We start from the raw sequence: 22457 nt of genomic DNA, 5'->3' as shown, positions 1-22457 counted from the left end.
TAGTGATCCTTCTGAGTCAGAATTTTTTTTCTCGCGCAAAAGTTTATATTTATTTATATTTCTATAGTACCAATTCAATATTTGACACTATAATGTATGGGGAAACTTTAGATTCAGAATATTTGTTCATTCAAATCATCTGTATGACCCGATTCTTTTTTAATCAAATTGAGGTAAAATCACCCCCCTTTTTTTAAAGTCAAATGGTCGTTCCCTAACGCTAGAAAAGATGTTCGAAAATTTGAATTCTGTTCTACGAAATGAACATTTAAATGACATATAGTTTACAAGTGTAACCAAAACTTATGTTCAGGTATCTAAACAAGGTGTATAGATGTGAACAAATTTAACGTGAAACAAGTGTAGATTACATTAAACCAAATGTAAACATGTTTACTGTACGCAGCGTTTAGTGTGAACACGGCCTAAGTATTTATACAATTAAATGTTGATTTGTGTATAACATATATAATTGAGAAAAAAAAACTCAAAGGTAAATTCAAATAGGAAGTCCTTAAATTATGGCTAAATCAAAGGTCAAACACATAGTAATCCTGACTTAATAATATACGTATTTCCTTATGTAGAAATTGTTGATTTGTATCTGGTTTTATAAGTAAACAAACTCCTCACTTATATTTGTACATAGGCCTCAGGCTTCGTGATCTTGACATAGCTGTTGGAACGTGCCTTGCTGATATCTCATTATTTACACATTACAAAGGACCAGGTAAAAATGGGGGAGCATCTGGTATTTCAGAGCAAACGGTATACAGACGGCAGGTTTATCAAACTTACCATTACTGATGGAACAAAACATCTAGCCTTGGCAGAGGTTAATGTCTTTACTTATCCAACATGCTGATGAATTGACAGAATGAATATAGCATTGTGTGTTTGTGTCTTAATTAGTTCTTTTGATATATTTCATTGTAAATTTGATGGAGCAATTTGAATATCCGATTTTTTTAATTTGTTAAAGTCGTAAACTGATGAAATTAAAAAGAGACCATCCGCATTATCAATTTCCCCGACTGGAGATTGTAGATCTTAAGCATATACACATATATATATATATATATATATATCAGTCTAAATTTTTTCCTTATCTGCATAGTATCGCCTATTCTAGACGATCCGGTACATAGTAAATTTGCTGGTTGGTCGTTTTTATAGACTTTTATATATATATATATATATATATATATATATATATATATATATATATATATATATATATATATCTTTTGAAATAATATGGATCTAATTTACAGACGTAATTGTGTACACAAGACTTGATACTTCTACATTATCAGTGTCATTTGGCAAGTTTGTTGTAGAAAAATATTTTATATATGTTCCTAGCACCAATGTTTAGATTGGTTTCATGGTTTAATTTTATGTATATTAATCTTCCCCTTAGTGATCGAATATCAATAAACAGTGATACTTGTTTTCCAGTAGAAATACTGTTTTTGAATATTGTTGTTAAATTTGGTTCCAAAGATTAGTTTTATAATTTTAAAAAAACAAACAAATAAAATAAAAACAACAGCAGTAGGTCACCAACAAGTCTTCAATGTAGCGAGACATTCCCGCACCCAGTAGCGTCATTTAGCTGGCCTCTTAATATATATACTAGTTCAGTGATAATGAACGCCATATTAAACTTGAAATTGTAAATAAGAAACTAAAATTAAAAATAATACTGACAGAGGCCAGAGACTCCTTACTTAGGACAGGCGCATAAGTGCGGCGGGGTTAAACATGTTGATGAGATCTCAACCCTCCCCCTATACTTGTAGCCAATGTAGACAAGTACACTATATTTTTAAATAATTCCAGGTGATTATATATAACCACTCATTCACTATGTCCAGTGATTGTTGTTGAGTTTGATATTTCAGTAAACGTAATCTATTAATTGAACATTATAAAGTCAGTAATCTCGTTATCACAAATTACAAATACTTTACAACGTTATCTTATTCGTCCAGTAATATACAGATTCATTTGTAAGTTAATTTGTACATGTACAAACATATTTCAAACGGATAGTACATCCTTATGTTTGAGGAGATGTTTTGAACCGACCCCGGAAATAAACTTGTTCTTCGGAGTAACCGATTTAACACTACAATTATATCTTTGAATAATGTTTTTATTGGTATTACTATCAATTTCGTTATTAGTTAATTAAAATTAAAATAAATATCAATGTTATATTCGTATGCACATGCATGGCTCTACAATCTGATTATTGGTATTGCACACTGTCATGTTTTTCTTTGACTGTTTGTGACGTCTTAACACTTAATCCATTTGATGTTGAATATGTACTGATTGATATCATTGTCGTAGGTGCATAGCATATTTTTGAAGGTATTATTCACTTTGAACAATCTGTTGTTTTGTGTTTTATTATATGTATTTCATTTGTATTCATCTAATAAGTTACGCTTCTTAACTGATTTTTAAATTGTACAGTTACATCGGTGTCCCAATCAAGGAGAAGGGCTTGCTTTTTAAATCAAGATTAACCTCGTCACAATATGTATGTGGTTGTCAAACAATAGGAAAAGAGGGACGAAAGATACCAAAGGGACAGTCAAACTCATAAATCCAAAACAAACTGACAACGTCATGGCTAAAAATGAAAAAGACAAACAGAAAAACAATAGTACACATGTACCTGTAATTCAGTGATTTGTGTTTGTTGCTGTGTAAAATTCGTTTTTCGTTCATTATGTTGTACAAAACAAGAACATGAAGCTTGTTACTTTTCTTGTTTGGTCTGTTTTACATCAGCTTTTCGGGGCGTTTTACAGCTGACAATGCGATACGGGATTTGCTTATTGTTGAAGGCCATATGGTGACCTTTAAACGGCCATGTCTTTGTTAATCTGTTTCATATGGAGAATTGTCTCATTTGCGATCATATCATAAAAGATGGACAAAAGATACATGAGGCACATTCAAGCTCATCGAAAATAAACTGACAACGGAACGGCTAAACAAAAAAGACAAAGCTGCATAAATTAGTACACAAGACATATTAAAGAATAACTTAAGACTAATACGAACACCAACCAGTTTTAATTTTTAATATGAGTTAACATTGTTCTACATAAATTTAAACTGTTATTTTGATGTTACAATTGTTTCTTGCTTAAATATCAAATTAATAAAATCTTATGTTAGACAGCAATTGTTTGAATAAATCATTATGCCTTATGACCACTAAAGGTAAAAAGCATGTTGACCCAAAGCCTAAAGTCGATAAACAATGTTTTTGTCAAGCTATGATCCCATCATGCAAAAGTAAAAACAACAAACAAATGAAATGAAAATCGAATTCAAAACAGAAAGTATGTTATCATATGGGAAAATCCAAAGCACAAAAACCTCAAACGAATGCAAAACAACTGTCAAATTGGAAATTAGTAAACAAAAAACACCTGATTTTGTAGCTAGTTATACTTATCATTTTTATACAGCAGTGCATATCGAATGCAAATAAAGAAAGGCTAAAGCTCAATTTGTCAAAGGGCCGTTTGTAAGAACACATGTCCGTCTGGCAGCTTTCATTTGCTGCTCATGGTTCATGGTTTATTGGTCAATATGAAATATTCTTCATTTGGTATATTGTTGATGCTTTAAGTAACAGGTGAACTAAATCTCCTAAAATGATTAGTAGTAACGTGGCCATGTCAAACCGGCGAATTTGGCATATGACGTTTAAGACGTTATTAAAATGGTTATTGGTCAATTATTTTTTTGTTAGAATAAAGTTCGTTTCGATACTTTGAGCAGAAAGTCAAATATATGTTGACAAAAAAAACGATTGTAGATTTATGTTAATTAGTGTACCTGTCCGTCTGTAGATTGCATCTGATATTTACTTCATTTGCCTGCGTTGCATAGTTCATTGGTTAGCGTTAACGTTTGTTCATTGTATTGGCATTATGTTTTCTGATCTGTGCTCCCGTCCGTCCGTTCATTCGTTCGTCCGTCCGTCCGTCTGTCCCGCTTCAGGTTAAAGTTTTTGGTCGACGTTGAAGTCTATTCAATGTGAAACTTAGCACACATGTTCCCAATGATGGGATCTTTCTAGTTTAATGCCTAATTTGAGATTTTCCCCATTTTTACAGTCCACTGAATATAGAAACGGATAGTGCGGATAGGATATCCGTGTACTTGGAACACATTATTGTTTATTATATGTTCAAGAGGCAAAAGGTAACAGTTGGAAATTCAAACTCAACAGTCTAAAAAAAAACACAAAACGACCTGACTCAAAAAGAAAATTTTGCCTGTGAGAGTTGTAACCTTAGTTTCTTAATAATTTCAAAATTAATAAACGGACAATTTTAAAAAGGTTTGTTAAATCATGTAAGTACCGAAGCTCTGACTACTGAGATGATGATACGCTCAGGGACTGATAATCAACTAGCAGAGTTATCGACATAGTGATTGAATAAAAAAAAAAACCACGTCAAACAATTGTATGCGTCCCAAGCGCTTTTCTGGATTTTTCTTCATCAGGAATGCTCAAAATCAAACATTTGAAATCCGAGAATGTATAAGAACCGAAACCTTTAAGAGCTATATGACACAAAAACCTATAATAAATAGTCCAATTCAATTAAAGTCAACTGTGCCTGAGGAAGTTGAAACTTTACTTTCTCATGAATTAGTTATATTATATGATCACATCGACTACGCAACAGTGATATTTTAGCCCATTACATCCTTTCTCCGAATGTGCTTAATTGTCCTCGGCTTTCAATATTGTTATTAAGTATTTTATGTATGACTGCGTTAGTAAGCAGAACTCCTATCCTGTGCTTTGATATTTTAATGTATGCGTCGTTTGTACATTATCGTGATAACATACCACGTCCCAATGATTTCGTTATGAATATTTAACATTCCAATGACAAAATCCGAGGTACATTTATAACATGTATTGAAGGATATGAAAGCAAATTCTACATTTACATCAAGGCGTACAAAGAGTATATATAAATGATTTACGAGGTTGTATATTAACAATTGTAATATACAGTGGCGGATCCAGAAATTTTCATAAGTGGGGGCCCACTAACTGACCTAAGAGGGGGCCCGCTCCAGTCACGCTTCAGTGATTACCTATATAAGCAACCAAATTTTTTCACAAAAAGGGGGGGGCCGGGCCCCCTGCCCCCCCCTAAATCCGCCTATGATATAAGTTAATAGCTAAGTTCAAATCAATATAGGTATATGGCCAACATTAGTATATTCATTGATGTGTTATTCCACCATGTTAATCCATTAAACAGCTTCTAAAATTTAGAGCCTGATACAAAAAAATACAAAAGATACAAAGGACACATAGGAGACCTATGATAAACAACAGGCAGTTTTCGAGCGAATCAAAGTCGACTTTATTGAGAAGGAAAACCTTAGCGTTGTTGCTTGTCTCTAAAGTAACTTCGTCACAACGTCTACGCTACCACGTTATGTCGTCACTCTACAGTGTAAAAACAACATCGTGTATTTTTAATTGATCGATCGCTCGAAACGCTTTGGTCACTCGAGAAGGAAATATACTGACGACATTGATATATGTTTTACGTAAAAACAAGCATATTTTCAAATAGATAAAGTGTAATTGAAAGTACGTAACTGTAGACTGAACTTCATCTGTTCTTCAGAAAAAGACAGGGTTCTAATCGTTGTTGAAATGATTGTCTATTTTTGCTGAATCAGATTTCGAGTTGGAATTCCTGTCGGTTAACGCATAGTTGACAACATGATCTCCTTTCAAGTCTCTTTTGACGTATTGTGCTCAAATAGCTTACATCAAAATCAATTGGTTGTCTAATCCACACGTTGCATATAAGACATCTCAGCAATTTCATCTGACAAAATATCTTGTCTCGATCCCGCTAAATGGAGTTTCAGTAACAACGTAGACTATAGTTTGTACAATAATTGGTCAATAACGAAATGCACGACTTTGAACAAACAAGAACACTGCATCAGCGTATAATCTCTTGTGAATATATATATATATGTCTATTCTAAATTCAAACTAAGAACCCGGATATACATTTCACCAGATTTACTGTTTTGTTATACCTACTCGTTGCCCCTTTTTCTGCATAATTAAGACTAAAACATACACCGTACATGATACTCACAAGTACATAGTCCCTTCTAACTTTCTTAAGTTGTTCAAATTTTGTAAAGTATTCCCATTTGCTTTCTAAATTAGTATTTTTTTCTAGTGAAAAATATAGTTCTTTTTATCTATTATACTTAATGATATATGATATTTAAAACAAGTGTATCGTATTTTATGTTGACTATTATATAAATCAAATACACTACTTTTTCTTAAGCCAATAAAAAAATAAATAAACACGTTATGAATTGCAATGACACAAAAACCACCTTTCAAATCAATGAGGTAGATGAAGGGAATGATGTAAAACAATCACAAGTCATTTAAAAAACTTCAACATAAATATAAGCAGAATATAAAACATTGAACCAGACGCCTTCAATCAATTTCAGAAAAATTCTGAATTCGGTGATATAATAGAACTGTCAATGTAATGTGGTTATGGATAATTAAGGTCGTAAACGTCGTTTGTAGAAGAAGTTATTAGTATTTCTATATAGTTTAGGAAAATTCGATGTCTTAAATATGTTTTAACATGTTTCATACGTGTAGTTTGGATCATAACAAAAAAAAAGTAAAAGTTGAAAATAGTAAGAACGTTTGCTGGACGTTGGTTCTACACAACTGATAGACACGCATTGACCATGGCTTTCATTTAGAACTAAAAAAAATCATACTGAATGTATCATGTTAAAGTTAAAAATAACTTCATACATAGGATTCAAGTTGATCAAATTAAAAGAAAAAAGCTGTTGATGTCTGTCAAAATATTATCTTAATAATGTTCTCTTCTATTCAATGATTCACTACTTTAGTGTTTTACTTGACGCAAACGAACAACTTGAAAGAGGGACGAAAGTTATCACAAGGACAGTCAAACTCATACATTGCAAATAGACTGACAACATTATGGCTAAAAATATAAAGGTAAACGGACGACACAACACAGAAAACAAAAGACTGAGCAACACGAACCAAAACCTTGGGGTGGATTCAGGTGCTCCTGAAGTGAGCCTGTCATGTTGGTTATGTTATAAAGCATCCGATAAATAGACTAATTCATGAATACTCGTGGCAAAGAAAGGGTATTGTATTACGACATAAGGCACATGTCCTAAATCATCTGTTAAACGGTTATTTCATAACGGTCAACCAACTGGTGATGGCGTCCGAAAAAATCACGAAGGGATGATTTCATCTTCCCCATTTGGAACATTTGGTTTAATAGCGTCTTGTGAGCAGCAATTTTCTATCGAAGAAATTATGATAGGAAATACAAGCCCGGAAATATCACATCAATTTGGAAAAACATTAATCTGTATGCAGGCGCTGCTAAAGTGTTGCAACATAGAAATGCAAAGTTTACAATTGATGAAGCTTAAACCATCTTCTTTTGAGTAATGTTCTGTTTTCAACTTCATTGACAATTTATAGATGTTGATCAAGATATGAGGCAGACTTAACCATATCTGTAGTATTAATATTGCCCTTTATCTCTAGTTCGATTGAATTGATTCGTTCGACAATGCTACAAAATGTTGTAAATATTAAGAGAAAGAAAATCATCTGTATAGCTGAAAAAAAAAATTAAAGGATATTGCTGACTTCTTATCTGTCTTCCTAAGAAGTAACTGGTACTAGACAGTATTGAAATTTTATGAATATCATAAAAAAAATTGTATGTAGATTGTAACATTTTTCTTATAAACAGTCAGGGGCATTACTTAAACAAGAAACAATTAAAATTACCTATACAAGTAATGTTGAAAACGAGGCTAATTTAAATATAACTTATATAAGTTATTTTTCTTAATATTATTTTTATAGGTGTCCAAGAATACAGATTTTACTAGCTTTAGATAATTTTCACAGTTATCTGGTTAATTTTCCCTTGATATATAAAAACTAATTCTTCAGAAACACTAATTAACTTTCCGACGCACTTATCTTTCATACCGACGCTTCTGGGTCAAAGATTGGTCTCTTGGGACTATTAAATTATCATTTTCCTCTAAAATCTTGAAGGTAGACTGATATAAATAGATAGATACTTGTGAATTAATTAAGACCTGAAGTTATTTATAATTTGTAACCTAAATCAATTACATATGTGCCTTAGATAAGTGTAATTGCTATTTTTTTCAAAAATGTATAAAATAACTTATTCAAGTAATATTTTTGTCATTATTTTCAAAGTAACCCTTTATCTCTATACTCCTCTAAAATCTGATAAATTCTTTATTTTGTGATATAAAATGTTGTTTAAAATCATGAAGACTACATTTAGTCTATGTTTCTATTGAAAATTAATATAACTCTATTAAGTAATTTTATTATTTTTAAAATAAAAAATTACTTATATAAGTAATTAAAAAAAATAACTTGTTTAAGTAACGCCCCTGACTGATAAAAAAAGTCATACTGGAATAGAGCACTGTGATCAATTTGAAATATATGTCTTCATACACATGTTATTAATGTTCAATATCGATGATCAGAGTTATTTTTTAATTTGAAATGGTTGATGAAGGTCTCTGGAAGACCATATTTTTTATTAGAATGTTCCTTGTTGAAGACCATGTGGTGAGATAAGGTTGTTTACAACTACGTCGTTTGCACTCCAAAAGGACGAGAAGATGAAGATGGTAGATTTTTGTTACCTGTGTGTATCATTTCTCCTTCATCATTGTTTATGTCGTTCTGTTAATGTCATTATTATACATCGTTTTGTAAACACATGTCTTTTGATTTCCAAGTTATGGTTTCACATATATTGTATCATATTAAGGCACTACATCTATGATATATTATGCATTATCATCTTCAATGATAACACCATATGTCTTTTTTTAATTGTATCAGTTGTGTCGCTAATTTCATCCATGTTGAGGTCTGACCTGATTTTTTAGTAGCTGCATTAGTAATACAAATTGTTCTAATATTGCTATTTTATAACAATTACAACTGTAAAAGTGACATTCACTAGAGATCTCATTTTTATTCAATGAATGCTTATCATTGTTTTACACAATACAAAACATTATACTTTTGTCTTCTATCATTGTGGATCAAAGCAAAACAAAAATTGCATCAGGTCAAAGCAAACATGGATGATGATAGAATAAATGTAGTTTACAATCTTTCACTTTAATATGAAATTTATCATTTTCAATATATATTAATTATAAAAAGAAGCGTGAAATAAAACATACAATTTAATTAAACGCCAAAATATGTTTGTCATGCTGTAAATACATAATATATGTGTGGAAGTAATATTCACCGAATGCAGCAAATATGTTAGTATACGAGCTGGAAACGTATAAAATATGTTATGTTTAACTAGTTATTCAAGACATTTGAAATATGTTACGACACGTTTATGAAGAAAGGTCAATTTTACACTACAGATAAAGAATGTATTAATGATTAAGAAACATTAAAATAAATATCAACCATTAACACTAATGTAATAAAAAAAAACTCTGAGGAGTTCGTCAAATTCCATTAATAACATGGTCGTCTCTTTTCTTTGTTGTTTCCACTTGCCAACTGCTTATGAACAACGCCATATTCGACTGTATTCGAAACGCTTTCCAACTGTTTTGATAGTATAAGTGTTAAGAAAAAAAAGTAAAAAAACACAAAAATACTGAACTCCGGGAAAGATACAAAAGGAAAGGTTCAAAATCAAATGCTCATATGCGTTTTGTAATGTAAAAAATGATGGATTAAACCTTGTTGTAAAGATAGTCAAACCTCTTATGTGTTTGCTAGTAGCTATACATTCCATTTTATTGACAACAATGTGTGAACATAATCAAACAAACATGATAGCTAAAAATGCAAAACAAAATAAGAGAAGAAAAGTCATCACAGTGTAATAATTTTTAATTATGTACCATAGTACAATTTCACGATAAACGTTTTAGATGTATCAAAAAAAATATAGACGGCATATAGACAAAGCACATTTGCAAAATATCAAACTAACAAGTACAAACATGTTTCACTTTAGCATAAAAACGGGAAGTACAATAACCGAGCTAAGTGAAATGAATATTAAAAAAACTTTTTTAATATTGTGATGTTTTGCTATGGAACTGATTTAGGCTTATCAGGATGAGTATTTCCTGTCAGACTTGGTTGATGCATATTCAGATGAGCATTTCTTATCACACTTGCTTCAGTCATGTCTGAATGAGCATTTCTGATCACTCTTGATTCAGGCATGCTCGAATCTCCGGTCCCGTTAAAATTCGAAGTAGACATGTCGGAGGTCTGCACTAGAAGAAGATTCCCAATGAGTTGCATCTATATATCCTCTATTTAAATGAGGCAAGTTTGAAGTACCTTCTATGATACGAATACTTTCATACATATGATTCGTGTTAGACACTCCGACGGGTCTTCCATTTCTTGCTGGAGATTGATTGTTAGGTTGTTCATAGTGTCTTCCAGAGTGATGCCGTCGGCACCAGTACACCAGTAGCAAAACTACAGCACCAATGATAGCAACAGCAGCACAAATTATAACAACTACAACATCACTAGTTGGATGTATGACGTTATCATGCGGTGTGACACCTGTGGATTTGAAATTACAGTTTTATGTTATAGTGTCTTTAACAAATATAATTGACCTTCCTGATTTTGCGACTATGATATTTTTCTTTGATCGAAACATCAACTATTTTATTATAAATGTTGCACATTATTGTTTTGTATCTTCAAAATGTTGCAAGTTCATTTGCATTTTGTGTTGGAGAAAGTGTTTTTTGCAATACAGAAAATTCAATTAAAATGTTTGCCTGTTTTTCGCATAAAAAGTTAAATGATCATACCGAACTATATCCGAGTATACATTGAGCAACCGTATGCATTTGTTAGTTGGCTAACAAAATGAATATAATATACAGGATATCCTTAATATGAGAAATAAGTAAAAGAACAAAAATATCGAACTGCAAGGACAATTCATAACTGAGAGTCAGTTACACTACAAAAGACATAAAATCTAAAAAGATGATATTTTTATCCTAATTTTCATGAATCGTCTCGAAAAGTATGAACTATATTTTTAATTATTCTTGACAAATTCTCATTTTTATAAAATTTGTATGAATTTAACTTTACAAATTTCTGCCTTGAAATTACTCGACATACTTTCGACATTCCTATTTTTTCTCAGTATGGCTTGATATATTCTGAATATTTTGAATTGAGTCTAAAATTTACTTGACAATTCTGAGTTTTAGAAATCATGACCAATATATATTTGATAACTTAAAGGTGCGTCGAAACACTACGAAGGAGTCTTAAGTGCACACAGGATTTATAACATGCCACTAAAGCCTAAATCCGGTGCTGTTACGTGTAATTTGGTTTCGTTTTATGGAACATTTTGTTATTTCATGCATGTATTTCAAATTTTATAGAACAATATTTACACGTGACTGTTTTCTTTGATATGGGGAAAATCAGTGAATCGCTTTACACGTGTTAAATATGATAACTGATTAAAAAAAGGAATCCTGCTATCAGTTGTGATTAATCGACAATATTGGTTCGATACTAATAAATAAGATGTTGGTGAAATTTTACTCATTTTTTTTTTTAGAATAAAAAAATATTTTCTAAAGCGTGTGTTTACCGTTTTAAATCGTCAGACGACTTCTCATTATCGATTTTTGATGAATTTTACTGCTATTTTTATCATTCTAAGATTCATTACTTTTCATTCAATTTGTGCCAATGTTTTTTTTTTGTTTTGCATTGTTGTGTTTTCGCTGATTATCTTGAAATCATAGTAGATATATAGATACCAGATCAAATATCAAATCTGATTACAAAGAAATGATATGTGAAACAAATCATCAAGGCTGAACTTTCAAGTTGACTCTGTATATGAGTTATACTTTTTTCACAATGAGTTTTATCATTTTGTAGCTTTTGGCTTTTATCTTAAAAAGTATAATGGTACACAAGCACCTTAAAATGTGATCAGCCGACCAAGATTAAACTCTTCCGATACGTGGTGTTCTACTATCGTCTAAATAAAGGCAACAGTAGTATACCGCTGTTCAAAACTCATCAATCCATGGACAAAAGACTATAATAGATATCAAAGGTACCAGGATCCTAATTTAGAACGCAAGAGGCGTGTTTCGTCTATTTAAGACTCATCAATGACGCTCATATCAAAATATTTATAATGCCAAACAAGTTCAAAGATGAAGAGCATTGAGGATCCAATATTCAAGAAAATTGTGCCAAATACGGCTAAGGTAATCTATTCTTCGGATAAGAAAATTTTTATTTTTTCGAAAATTCAAAGTTTCGTTAATAGAAAATTTATAAAAATGACCACATTATTGATATACATGTCAACACCGAAATCATAACAAGGCACAAATTACATGTGGAATTCAGACAAACGTTACACTTCCGATTAGTTAACTAATAAGTAAAAAAACATGTGTTTGTTAACTTCTCCGTTCCCCCTAGTTTTTTTTCGAAAATAATGCACGTGTTCCACTCTTGTTCAAATCAAATATCAGCTATACTTTTGTTCAAACCAGACTTTAACTCAATTTTGTATCGAACGTTACATCAACAGCTCTGACAAAAAAAGAGACTGGGTATACATTTAATTCTTTTTCTGAAAACATTCGACCATTTAAGAAGTTATGATAATTTGGACAATGTTTGAATAACGGCCTAACATACATTTCCTTTCAAATACATTTCTTTTTAAATACATTGCCTTTCAAATATGTCTGTTTAAATGTTCAATTTATTCATTGTCATTTACTGCCAACTTCATTTCTATAACCATTCCAAAATGTTTCAGTACATTTGCAAACAAAAATACCAATAAAACAGAGCCTAATGATATCAAAAGATATAGCTCTTACATTTTCGAATTCAACAAAAAACATGCACATGCTGTATAAATTAAAACCACAGTTACGCGAAAAGTCAAAGGGCGTTTTTGTATAGTACATTTAAAATAACTACCATGACTTCTATTTTGAAAAACGCCCTGGTTAACAAAACATATTAAAAAAACCAAATATTATAATAACCACTGGTTTTTTATAAAATCTTTGTTTAAACAGCTTAAAGTTTTTAATTAACGCACGATCAACTATAAATTGTTTGCACTGCAACATACTATCTTAAAATGTAAGGGAAAAAATAGAGTTTTTGGATTCAATCGGATGGCTAACATGTTACAACACATCGATGAGTAACTTAATTGAATATTTGGGAAATGTATCAGTATAACGATCATGCTACAGTTGTTTTGAACGTTTATTTTTACCAAAACCATACCTTCATCTTCCTGATCCTCTGTTGAACAGTTGAGAAAACAATGTATGCCAACATCTTCAGAGTGACGACAGTTTGATGTATCTGCATTGTATATGCAATTCAGTAATCTTGTTTCTGAACCCAAGCAATTGACGTCATTTATCCAAATCGGACCGTGACCATCCCTTATCAGCAATTTGGATTGCAAAATTCCTGAACTAAAATTTATAAAAAAAAATAGAATAAAAAATACAGGGCTAGAGTTTAATTGCTTTCCGTTCAGTAAATTGATTCTGCATGAAGGCACGACTTGTTTTGTGATTTGTAAGACGGCTTTGCAGCTACTTATGCATAAAAGATAAATTTTCGTTTCTAAATTGACTCTCAAGTGGTCATAGTTCTCATTCAGACAAGTAATGAACCACTTTGTCCTTCCAATGAATGAATTAACATACGCAATGAAATGCATTACATTATTATGAGACGTCATAAAGTGATGACACGAACTAAACCAAAATATCATGTTTTTAAAGTGAAGCGACTTTTATAATTGTTGTAATATAATAAAACAAAAGCCATGTTTTGTCATCTCTGAAAAGTGCAACTGAACCAAATTTGATACAATTCTTTTCTTTTTTTTTTGTTCTAATATTCATTTAAAAGGCTTTAAGGGGGTACAGAACACCTAAGAAAAGATAACTCTTACTCATAGTCTGATTCATTGCTGCGTTTTAAAATTATCGGCAATATGCAAGCTTTTAAAAGATCATGATCAGAATGTTTACATTATTGCTAAGACCAGCTGTACACCCTTTGTTATTCATTTAATCCTTAAAAATCATTTAAAGTCAATCATTTTCAATAAATGAACCGTCAATGAGACATAATAGGGAAATTTCAAAGTGAAAAAAATTTACCAAAAGAAAACAAGGACGTTTGAAAAGGAGGGAAACAGAAAGAGAAGGGACCATAACTGTTTTCGTTTTTTACTTGGCAATGCCTACATGTAGGTCTTAAATAAAATGAAATAAAGTGCAAAATGTCTAAGGATGCTACCATTTGATATTAGGGAGGGGGGGGTAGGACTTATAAAACTTTGTCCTGCATTTTTTTTTTTATAGTTGAACTCATTATATTGTCCTGCATTTTTTATTTTTCATTCTTTGCGGACCTGTAATTTTCATTTCCTGTTATGCTAAATTACTGATCCTGCCTTTGTTTGTTACAAAGCCTGTCTTGCCTTTTTCAAATTCCATCCAAGCCCCCCTCCTCAAATGAGGGTGGATATGACCTTTATCGGGACTCCGGGATCGAGTGTTTCTAATGTTAAGATTTAGGGATTGAACCTTCGAGATCCGAAATTCTATTTTCGGATATCGGGATTTAAATTTATCTAAATTCGGGACCTCGGGATTTCATGTTTTTAAGCCGGGATTTCGGGATCAGGACCCCTCCTACCCTCCTCTCAAATGGTAGCTCCCTCCGACAATAAAATTTTAACCAAATAAATAAGAATCCCTGGACAATTTCACAATGCTTATGTTCGTAGATCTTCTTATCAACTTGATTAAATCAAAACTGAATTGACTTCTCATACTTTTTTTTGTTAAACAAAACTAGTATTTTTAAATAAAATACACTATGACCTTAGTAATACATGTAGTACAGTAATATAAAAAAGATTACGAATACTTCATGATTTTATAATTGCTGTCATATTATTTAAAGTGCAATTGAATATTTTATTGAATGATTTATATTCATGTAAAAAGTTTGAAGATACCCAGAGGGATACTCAACCACCAGTGCATCATTAAAATGTCACGGAACAAGGCAAAAAGAAGAAAAAAACATCTCATTCAGTCCAAAAAATTCTACACATATTTTTGCTTTCTTAATTCATCTAAAAAAACTTTATCTTTCTAGTATCTTTTTCCAACCTTTATCTTGACATGAGTAGAAAATTAACGGGTGTCTTCTATTCCGTCCGCAATTTTAGGGAAAGTAAAGTCTATATTTAGAATCATAGTTGAAACTGAAACTACACATGTATGATATAAATAGAACATGTTATTTTCACTTTATCGAACTTAAATTTCGAAGGGATAGCAAAATTTGCTATTTTCTTTTGTTGTTCCATAGTCATGTTTGTGTATCTTTCCGATATTTTTTTTTATCAAATGCAATTTTGAAATAAATATAAAAAAGAAAGTGTGATGTTATTGCAAGTGACAAGTGAAAATGTTAATTCAAGATTATTACCGAATAGAGTAATCATTCTCTATCATAATAAGGGGCCCAAAAATAATGTGAAACTTGTAACTGCCGTGCTTTTAACTAAAAATCAGTTGTATCTAATTGTCATATTTATAAACCTCTGCATAAATACTAAAAAATGGTCTATGTTTAACGAACTTGATTTAACAGTATAAGGATTTTGCACAGTCAGCTCTGTTTCATCTCTCATAAGCCGTAATTCTTTGCACCAATGGTTTTGACGTTATGTTTTGAATCGTATATTTTGGAATCTGGCCAAACGACCAATAAATTGAAATCTTGATCATGTAAAGCATCTGCCAACTTTAAAGCTTTTGCCTAATAAGTATGTATCAGGTGTACTTTTGGTGTGTCATGCTATTAATTTCAACAGCTCGTATCTCAAATCAAAAATCAATTACATCCTTTTGTTCCCCCTGCAACTGATTGTCGGTTTGGGGGGGGGGGGGTTGTTACCCCTGTCCGTCTGTCCCTTTATTGGTATTATTGGTATATATATAGTTATTTGGCATAACTCCTCCTATTGTTTGATTCCTAGAAAGTTTTCACTTCGCTGTCTGTTGAGTATTTTAGTATGTACACTGCGCTTCAATAGAAATTATTCCCTTTTCAAACAATTCTATGTCACTACATGTCCATTATGTATTCCGTGTGCATTGAATGGCTTGAAATGTCATAAAATGTGTCTATATTGTTGTATGGTCGATTAAAGCATTTGTTATATGATTTTGTTTTAAATAAATATGAATTCATAACTACATGAAAGTCATAGCCTGTACAAGTGTTTCTCACCAAAAAAAACACATATATCGTTCTTGAGGTCAAAGTTCAAGGTCATATGAAGGTCAAAATTTTAAGAAGGCACACTACCTCATGGTGATACATCCACATGCCAAAGATGTAAGGCCTAGGTCAAAAGGCAAAGAAGTTATGGCCTACATGGTTGTGTTTTTCACGGAAAAACACCCATAAATTTGACCTTGAGGTCACATTTGAAGGTCACACAAAGGTCATCATGATGCCAGACACTTAACCCTGTGATGATAAATCCACATGCCAAATAGCTAAGGCCTAGTTCAAAAGACAAACAAAATTATGGCCATTATGTACTTTTTGAATAGATTTTGCTCTTATTTAATGAACCAATTTGAGGGTGGGGCCTAATTTAAACTTAAATTCCAAAAATTCTAACGGTTAAATTTTAAAAAAAATTTGCAAGAACAACCGACTAGTATAGCACTCCAAATGCTTAGTTTTATGAAAAAATTAAACGACACATTTTTTTTAAAAAAAAAAATTCTTCTTCAAATACTAGAAGCACAGCCTTCACTTTTCGGGGCTCATTCTGATACCCCCTATTAAAGTTCTGACAATTTTTTTTAACCGGAATAAAAAACTTACAAGAATGGGGTATCAGTGAACTAATATTCTCCTCAGCTATCATTATTAGCTATGCTATTGTCAATTTACGATTAAATTTTTTTTTTTTTTACAAATTCAACCCTATACCCAGATTTCAGAAACTTCCAATTTTGACCGATACTAGTATGTAAAAGATGCCATATTTGAATTGCCAAATCTTTTAAACCTATGGTTCAAATCTTTTAAAATTTTTACAAGATGTTAAGGTTGGCCTAGTTTATCAATGAAAAAAAATTAAGAAAAATTAAACGACAGGAATTTTTTGGGGTATAGTGTTGGGTACCCCCTTAATAGTCGTATTGTACCGCTGATTAACTGTTTTTGTTTTAGGCTCTTGAATTAATAAATTGTTTAAAATCATTTGTTGTCAAATTCTGATGTCAGATAAGACTTTATAATCGTTAAGTATTAGGCTTCAAACTGATCTTAGTTGATTTTTGTACAAATAGAGATAGCATAACTGATTTGAAATATCTTGTGTCATGGGCTTTAATCATATACTGACCAAACTACTAGACTATTTGTTTTGTTATATTTGAATGAATGTGTCACCGTGAAAAAGCAATAACTGCCGTTTACGAACGCCAAATTGTTTATCAGAAAGGTAAACAAATTCTGTCTGACATTGTTTTTGGTTCTGTTTTACACCTTCTGATTTTGCATTTGTTCCACCCATTAATTGGTTTTTGCAATTATGCGGTCTGAACTTGATGGCTTTAAATGTTTTCCTTCAATCAATTCTTTGGCAATTCAGATGATTGAAACATTGTGATATGAATCTGTACACAATGGCACTCGACAATTTAATTAGCAGTTGACATTGCGACCGTAAACATGTCTGGCAAATGACGTTTCATTGTCACTACACGTTGATTTGTCTATTGATGGCCAGCAACAAATCTGGTCTACTTGTATCGTGAACGGAAGAACAGTAAGACGAGTTTCTGAAGTCATACAGTATGGTTGCATCACGTTTATGTTTTCATGTTTGCAGTATTCTTAAGGGCTAATGCATTTTGTTTTTATTTTTCAGTCTTGGCAATTTGGAGATGCAACATGTTTTAAGTGATTTAAGTGAGACAAAGGATTGGAAGAACTGTGTCACAAAGCAACAAAAAAAACCTGAAAAATCTTTCACGGGTCCAAATTTTCGCTTTAAGAAATTCGTGCGACTTCAAAAATTCGGTATGTTTAATAACCTCAGGTATATCAGATCTTGATTTTTTGTAAAGAGAAAGAAGTATGATACGCATGAAAAGTTGTAAGAGAATCAAAAAAGATTTCGTTAACAAAAATCAACAAAATGAGTGTTGCGTTTTTAATGTCGTTCAGTATAGTACATACCAATATCCGAGCTGTCTACATGCTACTTCTGCATCGATATCATCAAAGTGATTATCACAAACTGTTCCCCATTCACCTTTATAATGAACTTCGAGTCGTCCTTGATGCATAGCGTAGCCATCAGCTATACGCAAACGACCTGTAGAGAAGGGTTCTGCATGTTAATTAATATATTTTGTGAATGGTAGTCAAAAGTATGTGTATATAATACAGAGTTTGTTAATTTTCATGTTTACATAGTTTTTTTTTGTTAGCTTTGCGAATAGCTTCTTTTCCTGAAATACAATAAGATAAGCAAATTCACACTCTAGAAAAAGTGGACTTTCAAAAATACTTAAAACTTGGAGGAAAACTCTAAACGAAACTGGCAATTAAAAATGATTAAACACAACAACTAAGAAGATAATAAATGTCATATTTCTTCATTGGTACAAGTATTTTCTTTATAGAAAACAGTGGATTAAAACTTTTTGCAAACCTTCTATACATCTCTGTTGCTTAGTCTTAAGTTTTCTAGGTTATGTCTGCTGTTCTATTATTTGTCTTTTGATTTTTAGCCATGGCTTTGTATTTTATTTTCTATCTTTGAGTTTGACTGTCCTTCTTGTAACTTAAGTCTCTATTTTCTATTAAAGTTGCATTCAATTTTATATTATATTGACAATGATGTGTGGACAAAACCCAAAACAGACATAAAAAGGTAAACATTAAAAAAAACGGTACGTCAGTCAACAGTGTGATATGTTCTTAAAAACTACATAAAAACCAAAAAAAAAACACAACAAAGACAGACAAAAAGGCATCAAGACAAAGCACATAATCAAAAATGAAAGATCAGAATGCAAAAAATTACCATAGCACAATAACAAAAAAGCTGGATGTACAAGATCTAATCCATGACAACTGAATACTTCCATAAATAGTGACAACATTAAATACAATGATATTAAAATTTGCTAATTTATAATTTCATAGTGTAATTTACAATTCATCCTGCACACCGGTTGTGAGTTCGAACCCCTCTCGTGCACTCGTTTCTAGACTTAATTGAGAATGATCGTCAGTTTTCCTATTGAAGGTGTGTGGTTTTACTCAGGGATATCTGGCTTCCTCAATCAATTGAAGTGGGACACTAAGAAAATCACAAAAGCTTTGCTAAACAAAAGATATCAGGGGTTTTTTCTGTTTATACTCATACAGATTTTTTTTCTGCATCATAAGCCTAGTGTTCGGCACAACTAGTTTTATTGTGAATATGTGATTTGTGTAGTCTGACAACAAACAGTTTAGTTAAATAAATATCACCTTTGGTCGATTGCTTATCGTTTCAAATACATCACATGCAGTTGTTTGAATATTATGCTGACGGATTTCAATGATATTTTTTTGGTGGAACAATAACTCATATTTTGAATCAATTTGATATTTGCCCTATACAGTCTTTATATAGTACATGAAATAGGTCATTAGGAATAAACAAAAATAATTTGTAAAATAATAACAAATTGTAGTTTGTTTTAACCACTGGTCGATTGCTTATCGTTTCAAATACATAAAATAAATTATTTGATAAGAATGTATTTGAAACGATAAGCAATAGACTAGCGGTGATATAAAACTACAATGTTAAGTTATGATCCCGTCAGTATTATTTTGGTCTATTATATGTCATTAGGATATATTTCTATTATGAATTACTATATACGTTGAACCACAAACGTCAAAATCATTCAATTGCGTAGTGGAATTAACTATTTTTGGATTCTCATAAATTCTACCTATAACTTTTGGACTAGTTTAAATCTCGGTCTATTTCTGTAATTTGTTCTTACATACTTTTGATTTTTTAACTCTGTATGCTTACATTGCCTATGTAAATTTTAAAACGTTTTGTATGCACATTGAACGACAAATGTATGTGACGTATACAAATTTTATGACGTCAGACACTCAAGTCAATCCATGTGTTCGTAGATAGATGTTTTTGTGTTCTGTTAAATTGTCCCTTTTAAAATTGTTATGCGATGATGACTGATGTACCCATATTTTGACTATTTTATTAATTGTGACTGTTTATTTAACGCATCATGTAAATATAACGGAATGTGATGAGACTGTTATTAAAGAGAGAGGGTAAGCGCTATAGAACCAGGTTTAATCCACCATTTTCTACATTTCAACATGCCTGTACCAAGTCAGGAATATGACAGTTCTTGTCTATTCGTTTTTGATGCGTTTTGTTATTTGATTTTGCCATGTGATTATGGACTTTCCGTATTGATTTTCCTCTGAGTTCCTCTGAGAGACACAAAGACATACGTTTTGTTTATGTTTCAGATACACGAAACCAAACAAAAAAAAAGATTTGACATTGTTTAGCTGAAACCTGCATCAGATTACGTAATCAAAACATGTTAACAATTGCTTTCTTAATTAAAGCATATTTCTACCATTCTCGACTTTGCATTCAACCAAAAATTGAGGAATATAATGTAAGGCAAATATATTATACATACATAACGCAGGGTTTGTTGATGTGTTTTGTACCTTAATACATTACTCTACCAAAGAGTATTCTGCATATGTTAAAATTGCGTAAAAAGTTTGATCTGACATTCATACCTTCATCTTCTGTTGAACAGCTCAGAAAACAATGTATACCCACATCATCACGATGATCACATTGGTATGTCACATTATTGAAATTACAATCCAGTAATTTATTTTCTGAACCAGAGCAATTTACGTCATTTAACCAAATTGCACCTTTACCATCATATATAAGATTTGAAGGCTGCATGATTCCAGAACTATAAATAAATTAAAGACATACATAGATAGATTATTTTCATACATTTCTATTCAGGTATCTTTATTCTGAACACTTTATTATCTGTTTAACGCAGAAGAAACATTTTTACACCTGTTCGTATAATGAAAATGTTGTCTAGGTTTCAACATGTATATGCTATAACCAAGCTGTAAGATTGATACGTTTCATATCTGTGTAATCACCGTGTATCATCAGTACACCGGATATATGTACTAACCAAGCGGGCATGATCGATTTTGACCTCACACGGTAACGAAAATCTCTGTTTTGTTTTATCAATATTCAGTGTACATTTCTCAACATTTGAAATTCCTGCTCCAAAATAATTTTCGCATCGATTTTTACCTATTCATAAAACAACTTTGATATTCTAATAAGAACAATTAACTTGTGGATGTGCAAATAGTTGTGAATGTCAACATGCACTTTCAATTTCGATACAGTTGTTCAGACATTTGCATGTTTTATCTGAAATAAACCTAATACAGGGCAACAGTAATAGTTACCAAACATAAACCTACCTGTGATTACTCATTCCTTGAAATTTTTTGGGTAATAAACGAGTATGAAAATAAAGTTTTTGTGTACGGTGTACAACAACGTAACTATGCACTGTACATAAGGATTTGTATTGTCAGCTAAACACCGTACACAACGCTTCTTTAGGGATAAAATATCGAAAAATAACACATGTATGAAAGATTTCAATGCCAATTATTGAAACAGCTATACTTATTAAACACACACATTGACCTTCTATCAGAAAAAGAGTTGCAATAAGTATAGAATTATATCAGATAAGACGAGGGCCAACTTCGTCGACAAGTATTTACAAATGTTTTTACAATGTTTTAGTAATCCGTCTTGTTTTGGGAAAATAATAAGACATCTCTGATCATCAACCTACGACAAAATCATTTCTTAAAACAGCTACTATGTTTAGATTGAGGTACATATTGATATTATGTGAACAAAACAAAGAGTTTCGTTACCGTGTAAGACCAAAATCGCTCACGCCCGCTTGGTTAGTACCTATATCCGCTGTACGATGATACACGGTGGTAATCGATGTTTTATCAACTTATTTACATAATT

The 22457-nt window shown here is 31.6% G+C and overlaps 1 protein-coding gene across 1 annotated transcript in view; it reads right to left on the bottom strand.

Moving 5' to 3' along the window:
• Positions 1 to 9063: 9063 nt before the first annotated feature.
• Positions 9064 to 22457, bottom strand: part of LOC143053668 (scavenger receptor cysteine-rich domain-containing protein DMBT1-like) — a 33739-nt gene continuing 20345 nt past the window's right edge. Inside the window, exons 16-19 of the mRNA XM_076226458.1 lie at positions 21152 to 21339; positions 18530 to 18668; positions 13508 to 13704; positions 9064 to 10756 (exon numbers count right to left, since the gene is read on the bottom strand). Coding sequence (XP_076082573.1) covers positions 10422 to 10756; positions 13508 to 13704; positions 18530 to 18668; positions 21152 to 21339 — 859 coding nt within the window. The 3' untranslated portion in view covers positions 9064 to 10421. The remainder of the gene's footprint in view (positions 10757 to 13507; positions 13705 to 18529; positions 18669 to 21151; positions 21340 to 22457) is intronic.

The sequence above is a fragment of the Mytilus galloprovincialis genome, chromosome 12 (assembly GCF_965363235.1).
Source record: "Mytilus galloprovincialis chromosome 12, xbMytGall1.hap1.1, whole genome shotgun sequence".
NCBI lineage: Eukaryota > Metazoa > Mollusca > Bivalvia > Mytilida > Mytilidae > Mytilus > Mytilus galloprovincialis.
The sequence above is the reverse complement of the archived record's forward strand: the minus strand, read 5'-3'. Positions and strand labels throughout refer to the sequence as shown.